General features: G+C 52.9%; 1 protein-coding gene across 2 annotated transcripts in view; it reads left to right on the plus strand.

The window, feature by feature from the left end:
• MGAT5B (alpha-1,6-mannosylglycoprotein 6-beta-N-acetylglucosaminyltransferase B) overlaps nt 1-16,761 on the plus strand; it is a 71,056-nt gene that overhangs the window by 44,194 nt on the left and 10,101 nt on the right. The window contains exons 9-12 of one of the 2 annotated variants that reach the window (XM_047833675.1): nt 1,509-1,640; nt 3,063-3,196; nt 7,539-7,669; nt 8,108-8,113. In XM_047833675.1, the coding sequence (XP_047689631.1) occupies nt 1,509-1,640; nt 3,063-3,196; nt 7,539-7,669; nt 8,108-8,113 (403 nt within the window). The remainder of the gene's footprint in view (nt 1-1,508; nt 1,641-3,062; nt 3,197-7,538; nt 7,670-8,107; nt 8,114-16,761) is intronic. The other variant, XM_047833677.1, reaches the window with a different exon arrangement.

A 16,761-nucleotide genomic window follows, 5' to 3' on the forward strand; every position in this document is an offset into this window, starting at 1 on the left:
TCACACGGGAGCCGGTCGAGTCGGGGAGGGGACCCTCGGCCACTGTTACGTATATAGATAAGAAATGAGACAGACACTGGGTGTTCGATTTTTGCATTCTCCTCTCGACGCTTCGCAGGGGAAGCTGGGTGAGGCTGGGGTGCACCGGCTGGTGGGGAGCAGGCACAGGGAAAGACCCCCCCCCCCACCCCGCCTCCTGCTGCCCTTTTCTGCAGGGCACAGCCGACCCCTGATGTCCCCAATCCCCGTCACACACAGCCTCCCCTGACACCTTTCCATCACGGCCTTGTCATCAGTTACCATAAACGGCATTGAAAAGGCGCAGCTTCTGTCAGTGTGCGCAGGGGACAACGTACGCTGGGGACAATGTACGCAGCGCCCCGCTCCCCAGCTTCTGATGGTGGCCGGCAGAGCATGAGCAAAGAGAACGCAAAGACGTCCAGGCTGGTATTTTTCCACCTGGCTTGAATTGGCTCTAGGAGCCCGAGATGTGCCCAGAGAGCTCATCAGTCGTGGCCTTTTGCCATCGATGAGCCGTGACCTTGTCAAAGCTCCTCCCCTACCCTGCCTGAGTCTGCTCTTCATGTGGATCCCTGAAGGGGCTCACTGGGAGGTCTCCTGGACCACGCATCCAAGGGAGGTGGGACTCCAGGGGAGGTGGGTGGCTGCTGTGGGGTCCCCACAGAAAAGGGGGCTTTTCCACGCCAGGCTTGGCTCAGGGGCTCAGTACAGACTTACTGAATGAGCGATCTAAATGCCTCCTTGTCCCCTGCAGGGGGGTGGGTTTTCAGGCTGAGCCGGGGCTCCCGCGTGGTGGGCAGGGAAGTCCAATGCCAAGATTTTACACGGGCGGCTGTGGCTGTGTCCTCCGGGCTCCAGTGACATGACCCAAAGGCTCTGGCACTGGGTCACCAGAGGAAAGCTTCTGTGTAAATGATCTAGCAGGCTGGGTGACCCTGGGGGGGCAGGCCTGGGCATCTCTGTGGGCCAGGAGCCAGTCAGCAGAGCTGAATTCTATCTTCTGAGGCAGGGCCTTGTGCTCCAAACACGGAAGACACCTTGAGGACCATAGTGGGCATTGATGGCGATTTGTGAACGCTAGATAAAGGTGCCCCCTCTGGGCGGGCGCAGGCCTGCGGGGAGCACATTTGTGCAAATCAACAAAAGGTGCCCCTTCCGAGTGGCAAGCGGCCCAGGTGAGGGGCACAGCCTGGCAAGCTAGCCCGGGGTTGGATCTCAGTCCTGTTTCCTCTCGTTGAGGTCTCTTGGGCAGTGGAAAACTTACACGACTGGACATGGCCACCCCATTCACTTCCTTTCCAAGTCTGCCAGCGCTCATGTGCCAGCCTCGCTTTCCTTTACGGTGCCCCCCCCCCCCGTTTATCCTGGGCTGTAAGAACTGGGGGGGGGGGTCCAGGTGCCCCAGACTCGAGGCTGGTTGGGAAGGTGGGGGTCTGCTGCCTGTGGGCCCCTCTTGGGGCTCAGGCTCTGAGGGGCTCTTCTCTCAGTAACTTAGGGGTGCCGCCAGGCCGGGGGAACTGCCCGCTCACCATGCCCCTGCCTTTTGACCTCATCTACACCGACTACCACGGCCTACAGCAGATGAAGCAGCATATGGGATTATCCTTCAGGAAGTACAGGTGGGCGAGCTCCGGCGGGTGGTGCCGACACTGGCCCCAGGGTGGGGGGACTGCCTTGTCCCTGGACCACGCGGTCGGTCGCTGTCGGTCGGGGGAAGCCCCGCCCTGCCTCTGTCTCCCCTCCCCCAACCACTGGCCTTCTTGGAGGAGCTCTGCCCCACCCCCCTGCTTCCTCAATTAATACTCGGAGTGGGGGGCTCCCTTCACTGCCCCTCTGCTGCAGGGCAGCCTGGGGGCGGGGCTCAGAGGTGACCTGGATGGGGTGGGCAGGGGAATCGAATCGCGGGGAGGAGTAGATGGAGTGGCACACTCCAGGGGGGCCACGACCTCGGCTTGTGGGAGCTCAGCACCCCCTCCTCCGCCCTCCCTCCACCCCACTCCCCTGGGTTTGGGGCGAAGGCCAACGCCGTCGCTCCGGCTACCGGCTCCCGTCTCTGCAGCCAGCGGGATACTGGGTTTAATTTAGCACCGAGAGCCCTGCTATTTATTACATTTGCTCCAGTCCCATTGACTGTCCCGCATGATTTTATTAGGGAAAAAAAAAGTGACAGGCACTGTTATTGCTTTTATTATTAATGCGTGTTCTTCATGCGCTCGGTGCCGCTGCCTCCCACCCCCGGCCCCTCCTCTGGGGGAATAGTGCCGACCTCAGCAGTTTGTGGACAATTCTGGGTCACCGGGAAGGAAGCGGGGTGAGGGAGCTTCCTGGAGGGGTGTCTGAGTCTCAGCAGTTTCCTTCCGGTGCCCACGCCCAGGGGTGGGACGGACAGAGGGGGAGGTTTTGGGGCCGAGACAGAGCCTCCGCCCGGCTGGGAGGTGTACCTGAAGTGGCCAAGCTGGCATTGCCTTCCCCAGATGTGGAAAGAACTGGACGGTTCTGGAAGGTTCCAGTAGGCTCCAATATTCGGGATAATGGTAGTGGCTGGTCCCCCCGGGCCCTGCCCTCTGCATCGCAGCCCAGGCAGGCCAGGCGCATCCTGGGGGTGTCAGGCTCCTGAGCAGGGGGGCTGTGTACTCGAATGACTGCTGCTCCCTGCTCAGGAAAGTGCAAATCCTACAGGTGACCCCCCCCCAACCAGGCAGGACCCCCCGCCCCCCCCCCGCCACTAGGCTCCCTTGGGGTAGCCGAAATAACGAACAGTTCCTGACTGAGTGGTCTATGGTTCACACAACCCTGGGACAGGTGGGCTTTTGTTATCCTCACTTGACCAATGGTGGAGCTCACCCAGAGAGGTTAAGGCGCTTGCCTGGGGTCACACAGCTAGGTAGTGTCTGAGCCCAAGCTCTGACCACAGTTGCAGTAGCACCCGGCCACTGGCTGGTTACAGTGCCCCTGCTGGGGCAATCCAGCCCAGGGAGACACAGGAGGTGGCTGACCCTGGTTCCTGGTACCCACCCCCCCACCCCCGGGGCGGGGAGCAGATGCCGAATCCGGGTCATTGACACCTTCGGGACAGAACCCGCATACAACCATGAGGAATACGCCACGTTGCACGGATACCGGACCAACTGGGGCTACTGGAACCTCAACCCCAAGCAGTTCATGACCATGTTCCGTGAGTGTCCCGGGCACAGGCTGTGGTGGTGGGAGCGGGGGGCGGTCAGGGGCAGTTGGGGCCTCCTCGTGGCTCTCAGGGATGCATGGGAGGAGCAGGGTCCCCTATTCCTCCCTGGCTTTCCTCCCCTGGGCCAGTGTGGGAGCAGGGCAGGCCCAGGCACCTGCCTGCCCCAGGAAAGCCTTGTTCCCCCTTCAGCAAATGTGTGACCCAGACAGGAAGTGTCTTGTGGTGTCTGGGGAGCAGGCAGCGCGGAGGGAGCAGCCTGGAGGGAAGGGCGGGGGTGGGGGCTTCCAGCCTGGCTTGGGAGAAACGTGGTGACCTTTCCAACACGGAGGAAGTGGCCTTTGCCTCCAGAATCACAGGCTGCTCTCAGAGAGATGCTGAGCACACGTTCCAGAACAACGAGGATTCAGTGACCTTGTAGAAAGAGAGGCCAGGGGCGCCTGGGTGGCGCAGTCGGTTAAGCGTCCGACTTCAGCCAGGTCACAATCTCGCGGTCCGTGAGTTCGAGCCCCGCGTCGGGCTCTGGGCTGATGGCTCAGAGCCTGGAGCCTGTTTCCGATTCTGTGTCTCCCTCTCTCTCTGCCCCTCCCCCGTTCATGCTCTGTCTCTCTCTGTCCCCAAAATAAATAAACGTTGAAAGAGAGGCCAAAAGTGCACTGGGGAGCTCTAGGGGGTGGCGAAGGGGCAGGACAGGCAGGCTCTTCTAAGTGGAGGGACCAGATGAAGTGAAGGCAGATGTGGAAAGAAGTGGAAGGTTCTGGAAGGTTCTGGAAGGTTCCAGTAGTCTCCAGCATTGGGGATAATGGGAAGTAACCCTGGGGGCTGGGGTCCCTGTGGAAACCCTCTGACAGTGGGTGCCAGGCAAGGAGTGCGGTTAGAGCTCAGCCTTAGAGCTATTTTTAATGAGACTCTAAAATATATACACACGCTGACCTGCCCTCTTACCTGCAGCGTGGCGAAGATAATTTAATCTTTTCTTGACAACGAAGGGTCAATTCTCTCTGGCTCTGGCGCGCACGAGCCTGCCAACCTTCGGGGTTGGCAGAGGCGTGCGGAGCTGGGTCCCCTTGCTAAGTGGCCCCTTCTGCTGTCACTGTTTGATGTGGTGCTTTTTCTCCTCATTGGGCAGCTATCAGCTGTCACGTTTAATTGTTGTCAGTGTAGCTGCCTCCAGCAGCGTCTTGCACAGCTAATTTGTGGCTCTTTGAAGGCTCTGGGTTGGAAAGCCAGATAAGCACCTTTGTTAGGCTGTGTCTAAATTCAGAGCAAACTAGGTTCCGAGCAGGGTCCCAGGAACTTGCGTAGAAGTAAAGTATCCGCTATTTATTTCGTCTGTCAAATTAATGCGCCTCTTTGGGGCGCTTAGGGTCCTTTTTTGTCTTCATCTCCAGGTTCTAGGACACATTAGTGGCAGATGCAATTTCTCGGCACATAGGTGATGGCTTGATTGGATCCCAGAAGGTTGGGAAGGTGGGATGGTTCCTTGGAGCCCAGAGGAGGAAACTGAGGCCCGGAGGTCTGAGGCCACATGGCTCTGTGGGGACCAGACTCCGGAGGGAAAGGAGGTGGGGATAGTGGTAAGGGGCAGTGGTAGAGGAGAGGGGGAAGCAGGATATGGGTTAAGAGGCTTCTGCAATAATCTACACTGAAAAAATGGAGGATTTATGTGGGGTGGGGCCCGCTGGATATGGAGTTCCAAACCTGGAGAACTCCTACTCATCCTCTAAAACCCCAACTCAAATGCCTCCTTTATTTATTATCACTTCCACTGATTTCTTTCATCTTATGTGGGTGCAATATATTCACCTGTTTTTATAACTTATTTTATTAATTAAAAAAAATTTTGTAACGTTTTACTATGTATTTTCGAGAGACAGAGACAGAGCACGAGCAGGGGAGGATTAGAGAGAGAGGGAGACACAGAATCCGAAGCAGGCTCCAGGCTCCGCGCTGTCAGCACAGAGCCCGACACGGGGCTTGAACTCAAACTGTGAGGTCGTGACCTGAGCCAAAGTCGGACACCTGACTGACCGAGCCACCCAGGCGCCCCTGTTTTTATAACTTTTAAACCCATTTCTACAAAAGCGTTTATTGAAGTATATTAGAGTTACTTGCTCATACACTGATCTCTCCCTGATAGATTATGAACCGCTCAGAAGGGGGGCCACGGACTGATTTATCTCCCTGGAGCCTATCAGGGTCCTCGGAAAATGTTAATTGAGTGAATACATTAAAGAAACAGAACAAAAAAGGAAGAGAGAGTTGGCGGGTCCAGGGCAGGATTCATGAGCAGACTCATTTCCGCATCTAGCCAGGCGGTGTCCCCAGGGTGGCTGCCTCTCTGGGCTCACCCTTGCCCCTGCCCCCACGAGCTCTTGGCTCTTGGTCTCTGTTGCTCTAATTGATTGGACACTTCCCTGTCCCACTAGTTTGCCAACTGGGCAGGGTTGGTAGAATGGGGGATTCTTCGGCTGGGTGAGTGGGGAGGAAATGGCAATCAGGAGGGAGGCCTGGGGTGTCGGTGGGGGGAAGCAGGTGGGGCCAGAGGGAGGGAGATGGGGCTGGGCGGGCCAACTGGGGAGAGAGGGTCTGGTCTGTCCTCCTGGGCCCCCCCCCCACCCCCCCGCTTTCCAATCTGGGTGGAGCCTCCTCAAACAGGATTGCTGCCCGCATCCTGACCATCACAGAAATAACTCCAGGCTTCCGGGGCCCCTCCTTATGCTCCGGAAGCTCTAGAAGAAAGATCATTTTGTCCTGGGGTCAGCAAAGGCCCTTCCTTACAGCTGGAGTTTCAGACCCAAGAATCCACGAGCTTTCTGGGGGCACTTAGGCAGGAAACCTTTCCCTCTACGGTGCTCCAGACATTGATTGTGACGGTTTGTGGGTAGAAATAGGACGTGAAATCGATACATTGGATCGAAGTATACAGCTCCGTGTCAGAAATGCTAAAATGTGAAAACACGCTCGCGGGATGAAGAAATGGCATCTTTGGGCCAGGGCTGTTCTGGGAAATCGAGGACGCGCGGTCTCTGCCAACCTGCTCGCCGCAGCCCCTCCCACCCCGGAAGGCGGAGTGGATGTCACTGGGCTCAACAAATGTTCTGTCCAAGGTCCTGAACACGATGGGAGGGACCCTGTGCCTTGCGAATCCGTGGCACGGGTGCTGAGGCAGACAGAGCTAAGTAGCACTACCGTGGAACAGCGAGAGAGGCTGAAGTGCATTCCCTGCCCCCCCGGTGCGCTGGGTTCTGGGGACAAGGGAGTAGGTCAGAGTGTGGGCTGTACCGTAGCAGAGGCAGAACCACGGGGGCGGGGCCGCAAAGAGAGGGGCACCGGAGCCCAGAGGAGGAGGTGGCATATGAGTGGGGCCCTGAGGCCGGAGAGCATTTTCTCATCCACGTCAGGAGAAGAAGGCGCTCCAGGCAGAGGAAACGGCTGGAGGTGGGGGAAGTCAGGATGTGCCCACGCGCTCATGAGCCAGCGCGCCAGGCTCCCCCTCCCAGGTGCCGGGGACAGCGAGGTGAGCCGAGCAGAGCCCCTGCCCTCACGGGGCTTACATTCTGACACCGATAAACGATCCATTTGATGTATAATGTCATGTTTGGGTCAGCAAGTGCAGGGTAAGGGACAGAGAGTGACCAGGGCCAGGAGGGACCTGTCGGCAGGGTCTTGTAGGCAAAGCATGCACGGAGAGAGGGAGCACACCGGGCAGGGTCCCAGGAGGTAGTGAGAGATCCTGCCGAGGAGGGCACGGGGGCAGACCCTGGAGACTGTCGTAGAGACTTTGGCTGTTGGGGCCACCGCAGGGTTTTGTGCAGACGGACCTGGTCTGACCTAAATTTGAAAGGATTGCTCAGGACCTAAAATTGAAAGGCAGTGCCGAGAATGGCGGAAATGGGGGTAGGCAGCCGTCACAGTGGCCCAGGACAGAGAATGGTACCCGGGCCAGGGCGGCAGTGATGGAGGCCGTGTGGGGCGTCCCACCAGGTACCGGCTCTGCTGATGGGTGTCGCCAATGAGAGAAAAGGGGAGGAGCCAAAGCCCCGGTTCCTGAGCGAACCTGGGAGGGAGGACTCTGACCAGGACAGGGTCCTGGCTGTGCCTGTCTGCAAATGAGCAAGGGGACCTCCCAGGGTTCCCTCTGCTCACGGCTCCGCTCTGGGGAGGGAGAGGCCCGGGGCCAGGACACTGATGGGTGCTCTGCCCCTCCTCCACCCGCCCCCTGCCCCCGTCCCTGTCTAACGGGGCCCCCTCTGATGGGGCCCGTGCAGGTAGACCCGGGGCGCGTCCGTGGCTGTGTGGCAAGCCCCTTCCTGACCCCGTGGTCTGGCCGCAGCTCACACGCCGGACAACTCCTTCATGGGCTTCGTGTCCGAGGAGCTCAACGAGACGGAGAAGCAGCTCATCCGAGGCGGCAAGGCCAGCAACATGGCTGTGGTATACGGCAAGGAGGCGAGTATCTGGAAGGTGAGAACGGCCCCCCCCCCCCAGAACTCCCACCCCCCAGCTCTGGATGTAGAACTGTCCCCCACTGATGGGTCAGAAAAGAGAGGTCCCTAACTGCCACTGAAAATACCCAGCCTGGGGGCTGCTAACCTGCCCCCCTCGGCCCCTGCTGTGCAACGCTCTCAGATGTCCTTTATCAAGGACTGTGCCTTGACCCGCCACCCTCCCTAGGAACAGATCCATAAACACTGTGAGCCCGGCAAGGGGGCTTAGGCTTGACTTGGGGGCGCTGCGGGGTGGGAGGCAGGAGTGCAGAAGGCAGGAGAGGCTAAGGATTAGAGCCCCATCTTCAGGACGGGGTCCCCGGGGAAGCGGTACCTGTGCGGGAGGTCATGTGCTCACTGCTCACTGACCTGTTCTCTCTCCTCTTTTCTCTGTGCCCTCCTGGCAACGAGGCAGCTCCAGGTACGGTGACCGCTTGCCATAGTCTCTCCTCCTGTTCCTCTCTGTTCTCAGTAGGGCATCCCCTGGCGGGGGGGGGTGCTCTCGAGTTCCCCCCGACCCCACAGGGTGTAGGGGGAGGGATGGAGGTCATTCTCATGTGATGCCAAATGAGCAAGCTGCCACGGGGCGCTCGGGGTAGCACCGGCCGCATCTGCTTCTGCCAGAACAACACTGCCAAAGAGCTGCCCCAAGAGATGAGAGGTTATGAAGTCTGGGAAGAGAAAGGCTTTATCTGTAGCTCAGGCGTCTCTGTGATAGCCGGGAGCGACACTGTTCTGCAAGGGACCTCAAAGAAGCTGCCTCCCAAAAAAGACATCTTTGCTCTGGTCTCTGTGGCTGGGGGAAGCCGGAGGTGGCTTGATGACCAGCATGAAAGGAGCATCCCGGGACAGTCGCCACCCAGGGTTCAGGAGGACAGGTGGCACAGGAGTGCGGGACGGGGGAGACTGAGGCCCTCACCTCCTCACGGGAGCAGCAGCCGGGATCAGGGCGAGGCCTTGGGTGAATTTTGTACCAGGGGCCCGTCTTATGTGGGTGCCCAGAAAACAGGGCTTGTGGCTCAGACCCGGGTGCTATTTTGTGAGAGCGTGTAGCCCAGGGAGCAGGAGTAGGGCAGGGGTGGGTGGAAGAGGGGCAGAAGCTAGGCCTGCCCTTGCCGCTGGAGGAAACAGGCCAGTTATCAGAAGGCCCGTCTGGGGGGCCTTTTCAGACGGCAGGTTGGGACCCATGGATAAATCGCGAAGTTAACCCAGAGCTCTGGAGATTTTTTGCTCGGCTTTCCTGAGGAATAATTGACAAGGGAAAAGTGTATGGTTCTTAGGTTGTACAACACGATGGCTTGACATACACGTGTATTGCGAAAGGAACGCCACGATCAGGCTGATTAACACACCTTCACCCCACATAGTCATCTGTGTGTGTGTGTGTGCGCGTGCGTGTGGGAGGAGCACTTAAGATCCGTTCTCGCAGCAAATGGCAAGTGCACCCTACAGTATTATTAACCACAGTCGCCACGCTGTTCATTAGGTCCCCGAACTCGCGCGTCCTCCAGCTGAAAGCTTGTTCCTTTGACCAGCCTCTCCCCGCTTTTGCACCCCCAGCCCCCAGCAGCCACCATTTCTATGAGCTCCCTTCTTTTAGATTCCACATATAAGGGAGGTCATGCCGTATCTGTCTTTTTCTAACTTAGAGAGTCTCAAATAGCCTTTTAAAATGAAATAGGATCACAGAAACTGTAGAATAAAGGAATATCAGAGGACCTTCATGTATTAAGAGGAAATGTAGTTTTAGGATTTTTTTTTTTTATTTTATTTGCTTAGAATTTTTTATGTTTTTTTTTTTTTTGAGAGGGAGAGAGACAGAGACAGAGAGTGTGAGTGGGGGAGGGGCAGAGAGAGTGGGAGACACAGCATTCGAAGCAGGCTTCAGGCTCTGAGCTGTCAGTGCAGAGCTGGACACGGGGCTTGAACCCATGAACCGTGAGATCATGACCTGAGCCTGCGTCGGATGCTAAACTGACTGAGCCACCCAGGTGCCCCTTAAGATTTTATTTTTAAAATTTTTTTTTCAACGTTTTTTATTTATTTTTGGGACAGAGAGAGACAGAGCATGAACGGGGGAGGGGCAGAGAGAGAGGGAGACACAGAATCGGAAACAGGCTCCAGGCTCCGAGCCATCAGCCCAGAGCCTGACGCGGGGCTCGAACTCACGGACCGCGAGATCGTGACCTGGCTGAAGTCGGACGCTTCACCGACTGCGCCACCCAGGCGCCCCAAGATTTTATTTTTTAAATAATCTCCACATTCTGGCACAAAAACAGACACTCAGATCAATGGAACAGAATAGGGAAACCAGAAATGGACCCACAAATGTATGGCCAACTGATCTTTGAAAAAACAGGAAAGAATATTCAATGGAATAAAGACAGTCTCTTCAGCAAGTGGTGCTGGGAAGACTGGACAGCGACATGCAGAAAAATGAACCTGGACCACTTTCTTAGACCACACACAAAAATAAACTCAAAACGGATGAAAGCCCTAACGTAAGACAGGAAGCCATCAAAATCCTCGAGGACAAAGCAGGCAAAAACCTCTTTGACCTCGGCTGCAGCAGCTTCTCAGTCAACACATCTCCAGAGGCAAGGGAAACAAAAGCAAAAATGAACTATTGGGACCTCGTCTAAATAAAAAGCTACTGCACAGTGAAGGAAATCATCAGCAAAACTAAAAGGCAACCGACGGAATGGGAGAAGATAGTTGCAAACGACATATCAGATAAAGGGTTGGTATCCAAAATCTCTAAAGAGCTTATCAAATTCAACACCAAAAACACAAAGAATCCAGTGAAGAAATGGGCAAAAGACGTGAACAGACACTTCTGCAAAGAAGACATCCGGATGGCCAACCGACACATGAGAAGATGCTCAACATCACTCATCATCAGGGAAATACAAATCAAAACCACAATGAGATACCACCTCACACCTGTCAGAATGGCTCACATTAACAATTCAGGCAACAACAGATGTTGGCGAGGATGCAGAGAGAGAGGATCTCTTTCGCACCGCTGATGGGAATGCAAGCTGGTGCAGCCACTCTGGAAAACAGTATGGAGGTTCCTCAAAAAACTAAAAATTGAACTACCCTATGACCCAGCAATTGCACTACTAGGCATTTATCCACGGGATACAGGTGTGCTGTTTTGAAGGGGCACATGCACCCCCATGTTTATAGCAGTGCTATCGACAATAGCCAAAGTATGGCAAGAGCCCAAATGTCCACCGATGGATGAATGGATAAAGATGTGGTGTATATATATATGCAATGGAGTATTACTCGGCAATCAAAAAGAATGAAATCTTGCCATTTGCAACTATGTGGATGGAACTAGAGGGTATTATGTTAAGCGAAATTAGTCAGAGAAGGGCAAATATCATATGACTTCACTCATATGAGGACTTTAAGAGACAAAACAGGGGTGCCTGGGTGGCTTAGTCGGTTAAGTGTCCAACTTTGGCTCAGGTCATGATCTCGCGGTTCGTGGGTTCGAGCTCCGCGTCGGGTTCTGTGCTGACAGCTCAGAGCCTAGAGCCTGTTTCGGATTCTGTGTCTCCCTCTCTCTCTCTGCCCCTCCCCTGCTCACCCTCTCTGTCTCTCTCTCTCTCAAAAATAAATATTTAAAATTTTTTAAAAATAAAGTTTACATGCATGCGTGCACACGCACATGCATAACACACACACGCATTATACACACATACATAATGCACATTCACGACACATACATGCGTATACACGTGCATACATACATAAATACGTGTGTGTACGGGTGAAAAAAGGCTGCTGAACAATATATATAACGTGAACCGTTTGTGCATGTGTTTTAAGGAAAATGTAACTATGCTTTGAGTGCATCAAAGATCTGAAAAGGTACACAAGAAACCGTTCTAACAGCTGCCTCCTGCGACAGAATGAGGAAATTGATGGGGGTGTAGAGACATTCTCTCTACACTTTACATTCATGGTTTGCTTCTCCTTCTGTGAGCATATTTAGTTTTACGAGACGTAGTCCTTTTATATTTAGTGTGATTTCTGATATATTTGGCTTTGGAGCTACCATTTCACTAACTGACTTCTATTTCTTTTTCTTTCCTGTTCCACGTTCTTTCCCCTCTCATTTCTTGTCTTCTTTTACACCGATCTGTGTTTTGAAACTCACGCCCTCTTAGCTGACTCATACTCTCTCCTAGTCTCGTAGTGCCTGCTGTAAAGATGATAACATGCATCCTTGACTTATCACAGTCTAGTATAAGTCAGTACCTTTACCTTTTATTAGATAATAAAAGAACATTGAAGTGTTTAATTACATCCCCCCAATGTAGGTGCTCTGATTTTAATTCCCTGAAAATGCCTTTACTTCACCCTTATTCCTAGAGGATATGTTCGCTGTGTACAGAATTCTAGCTTGGTGGTTATTTTCTTTCAGCATTACGAAAATACTGTCTTCTGGCTTCTGTCCTTTCTGTGAGCCTTGCCATTCCTTTATTGGTAATCTGTCATGGGCGCCTGGGTGACTCATTCGGTTAAGCATCTGACTTGGCTCAGGTCATGATCTCGCGGTTCGTAGGTTCGAGCCCCGCGTCGGGTTCTGTGCTGACAGCTCAGAGCCTGGAGCCTGCTTCAGATTCTGCGTCTCCCTCTCTCTCTGCCCCTCCCCTGTTCACACTCTGTCTCTGTCTCAAAACTAAATAAACATTTAAAATATATATAATTTATTTAAAAATTAAAAAAAAAAAAGAAAGGGGGTGCCTGGGTGGCTCAGTCGGTTGAGCATCCAACTTCGGTTCAGGTCGTGATCTCACAGCTCTTGAGTTCAGGCCCCACGTTGGGCTCTGTGCTGACAGCTCGGAGACTGGAGCCTGTTTCAGATTCTGTGTCTCTGTCTCTCTCTGCCCCTCCCCTGCTCGCACTCTCTCTCTCTCTCTTTCTCAAAAATAAATAAACATTAAAAAAGAATAAAGGTAAACTGTTGTCCTCCTTTGGTCACTTTTACGACCTCTGTGTGTTTGGTTTCCAGTAGACTTACTATGGTGTGCCTCGTTGTGGCTTTCTCTTGATTTATCCTACATGGTGTTTATAGAGCTCTTGAATTTGTGGTTTGATCTGTCGTTCGTCTTAGAAGATTTTCAGTTAGTTATCTCTCTAAGTATTGCTTCTGCCTCTCTCTCTCTCTCTCTCTCTCCTTTGCTTCTGGGTCTCTATTTCCACATACATAGCCTCTTTGTCTCTTACATTCCTTTCTGTAATCTCCACCCTTGCGGTGTGTTTCCTTCTGGATGTTTCCTTCTGTTCTTTCACTAAACGAATTCTCTCTTCAGCTGGGTCCAATCTGCGGTGAAATCCATCCATTCAGTTCCTAATTTCAGCTGCTATATTTCTCACTTCTAATATTTCCATTTGGTTTCAAACCTTGTCTTCTATTGCCTTGACTACATTCAGCAGACTTATCTTGAGGTCTGTATCTGGTAACTCCAGCTTCTAGAGCTTCTATGGGTCTCTTTTTATTGTCTCTTTCTCTTGGGTTTTGATCATATTGTCATGCACCCGATTCTTCTAAAAATCAAGGTGTTTAAATTTTTTCTTTAAAAATCTATTTTTGGGATGCCTGGGTGGCTCAGTTGGTGAAGTGTCTGATTTCGGCTCAGGTCATGATGTCAGTCTATGAGTTCGAGCCCTGCATCGGGCTTTGTGCTGACAGCTCGGAGCCTGGAGCCTGCTTCCGATTCTGTGTCTCCCTCCTCTCTCTGCCCCCGCCCCATTTGCACTGTTTCTCTCTCTCTCTCAAAAATAAATAAACAGTAAAAAAAATTTTTTGAATCTATCTTTAACAGGCTTTACTGAGCCTGGACGTGCAGTCCACCACACGTTTCAAATGGATAGTCTCGACATACGTGTATATACGTGTGAAACCATCGCCACAATCAGGATAGTGCCTCTGTCACCCAGGTTCCCTTCCTCCTGCCTGTCCCCTCCTCCCTGCCAGACAGCCCGTGAGTTGCTTTCTGTCACCACAGGTTAGTGGTGATCTCACTTTCTATGATTTTATATAAATGGGCTCCTCTGGTATATGCTCAGTTTTTCGTCTGGGTTTTCTCACCAAGTATAATTATGTCAAGATTCACCCGTGTTATCGCATGTATCAATAATTGTTTCCTCTTTATGGCTGAATAGTGTTCCATTGTATGGAGGTACCCAGCCCATATTCTGTGTGTGTTCACCTGTTAGTGGACGTTGGGGTCGTTTTCAGTATTTGGCCGTTACAAGCAGAGCTGTTATGAACATCCACGTACAAACGTCTGTACGGACATATCCTTTCATTTCCCTTGGGTAGATCCCTAGGCGTGAATTGGCTGAATCGTAACAGTAGAACTACGTTGAACGTTTTCGGAGCCGTGGGGAGCAGTGGTCGTACTATTTTACGATTCTACCGGCAACGTGTGAGAGTTCGGTTCCTTTGCAAATTCGTCAATACTTCCATGGCCGGTCTTTTCCATTTGAGCCATTCTGACAGATGTGCAATGATATCGTACAGTTTCCGCTTGTAGTCCCCTACATCTGATGATGGCGAAGATATTTTTGCGGCCCTATTTGTCCTCCCTGTATCCTTTTGGGGGTCTTTTCAAAGTCTGTCCATTTAAAGAATTGGGTTGTTTGTTTTATCATTGAGTTGTTAAAGTTCTTTACACGTTCTGAATAGAGGTCCCATATCAAATACATGCTTGGCAAATATTTTCTGTCTGAGGCTTGTCTTCCTTCTCCAGAGAGCAAAGTTCTTTATTTTTTTATTTATTATTTTTTTAACGTTTATTTATTTTTGAGACAGAGAGAGAGCATGAACGGGGGAGGGGCAGAGAGAGAGGGAGACACAGAATCGGAAGCAGGCTCCAGGCTCTGAGCCATCAGCACAGAGCCCGACGCGGGGCTCGAACTCACGGACCGTGAGATCGTGACCTGAGCTGAAGTCGGACGCTCAACCGACTGAGCCACCCAGGCGCCCCACAAAGTTCTTTATTTTAACGAAGTCCAGCGTTTTATGGCTTGTGCTTCTGGTGTCGTATCTAAGAAATCTTTGCCTAACCCAAGGTCACAAGGGGTCTTCCCCAGTGTTTGATAGTTTTAGGTTTTACATTTAAGTCTATGACCCGTCGTGAATTAACTTTTGTGTATGATGCGAAGGGCAGATTAAACTTCTAATTCGTTTTCTTCTTTCGCACGTGGACGCGCAACGTTCCGTGACCATTGGCTGAAGACACGATCCTTCCTCCCCTGAAATGTCTTTGTGCCTTTGCCAAAAATCAATTGGCCATGCGCGTGCGGGTCTATTTCTGTACTCTCTGTTCTATCCCATTGATCTGTCTTGACGCCAACAGCACACGGCCTTAACTAGCGTACTTTTACAATAAGTCTTGAAATCAGGTGATGTAAGTCTGCCTGCTTTCTTCTCTTGTCAAGTTGTTTCTTCTAAGCCTGCTGGGGGTTTTTTTTTTTTTTTAATTTTTTTTTTTCAACGTTTATTTATTTTTGGGACAGAGAGAGACAGAGCATGAACGGGGAAGGGGCAGAGAGAGAGGGAGACACAGAATCGGAAACAGGCTCCAGGCTCTGAGCCATCAGCCCAGAGCCTGACGCGGGGCTCGAACTCACGGACCGCGAGATCGTGACCTGGCTGAAGTCGGACGCTCAACCGACTGCGCCACCCAGGCGCCCCTTAAGCCTGCTGGGGTTTTGACTGGGATTTCATTGGTGGTGGTAGTGCTGTGGTGGTCCTCCTCCTCCTCCTCCTCCTTCCCCCTCCTCCTCCTCCTTCTTCATTCCGGAAAATGAATATAAAAAAATTGTAGAAATAACTCGAGGTCAAGGACGATGCCGTCTTCTTCCAGACACTCTTGGCTTGTGGCTGGGGCCCCAGCAATCTCAGATCAGTGAGAGTGCTCGAGACTATTTAAGACAGATTCAGCTCCTGTAGGGGCTGCTCTAGTTCCGGCCCACCCTTTCTACCAGCGTGTAATTCCTCAGAATTCCAATCCGAAGGGAGGAGTTTCCATCAGCCCCCCCCCCCGCCCCACCGCCACCCAACTCGGCAGACCCCGAACTCTGACTTGTCCCCCAGCTCTGCAAGGTGACCAGAAGCTCTGCTCAAGCCTCCTTGCTGCTGACTCTGGAATCAGCAGGTGCCCCTGTGGGGGAAGCCTGGTCTCAGCAGCGACCTCAACAGTCTCCTGCCCTTCTCTCAAATCTTGGCCTTGTAATTCTTCACGCTTTGTTAGATTTTCACCACCTTCGCACAAGGTTTTGTACGTCCACATCTTTCCTGGTCGTTCTCAGAGGCAGGGCTGATATGCTTCACCTACTATACCATTACCCGGAGAGGAAGGCTTTTTTTTTTTTTTTTAATTTTTTTTTTTCAAGGTTTATTTATTTTTGGGACAGAGAGAGACAGAGCATGAACGGGGGAGGGGCAGAGAGAGAGGGAGACGCAGAATCGGAAACAGGCTCCAGGCTCCGAGCCATCAGCCCAGAGCCCGACGCGGGGCTCGAACTCCTGGACCGCGAGATCGTGACCTGAGCTGAAGTCGGACGCTTCACCGACTGCGCCACCCAGGCGCCCCGAGGAAGGCTTTTTTACGAAAAACGTGTGCAGTTTGGAGTCTCAAAACGTGAACTGTTCATTATCTTGATGTCCACTGATAACTTTCTTCAAGAGCCGCGGTTTACAAGACAAAACCTGGGCTGAAGCTCCTTGCTGTCTGGCCTCATGGCTAGCCAGCGGGACAGAGAGAACCTGCCTTCTCTTTTCCGGCCTGTTGGCCTGCTGAGGACCTGCCCTCCCTGAACAAAACCCCTCCCTGGCCCCGCCGTCTCTATGATCGCGAAGTTCCTCTGTTCTCAGCTTCTCCTTTCCTCTCTTCTGTGAGTCTCAGAAGCCCCCAAGAAGTACAACCCAGGGGCAGATCCCAATCTTAACTCCTGATGAGATCCTACGTTGCCCATACCTCCCGGCTCAGGGCCCCGGCCATGGGGTCCGACGGGTGCCTGGTGGCTGAGCTGTTATCT

The sequence above is a fragment of the Prionailurus viverrinus genome, chromosome E1, assembly GCF_022837055.1.
Source record: "Prionailurus viverrinus isolate Anna chromosome E1, UM_Priviv_1.0, whole genome shotgun sequence".
Taxonomy (NCBI): Eukaryota; Metazoa; Chordata; class Mammalia; order Carnivora; family Felidae; genus Prionailurus; species Prionailurus viverrinus.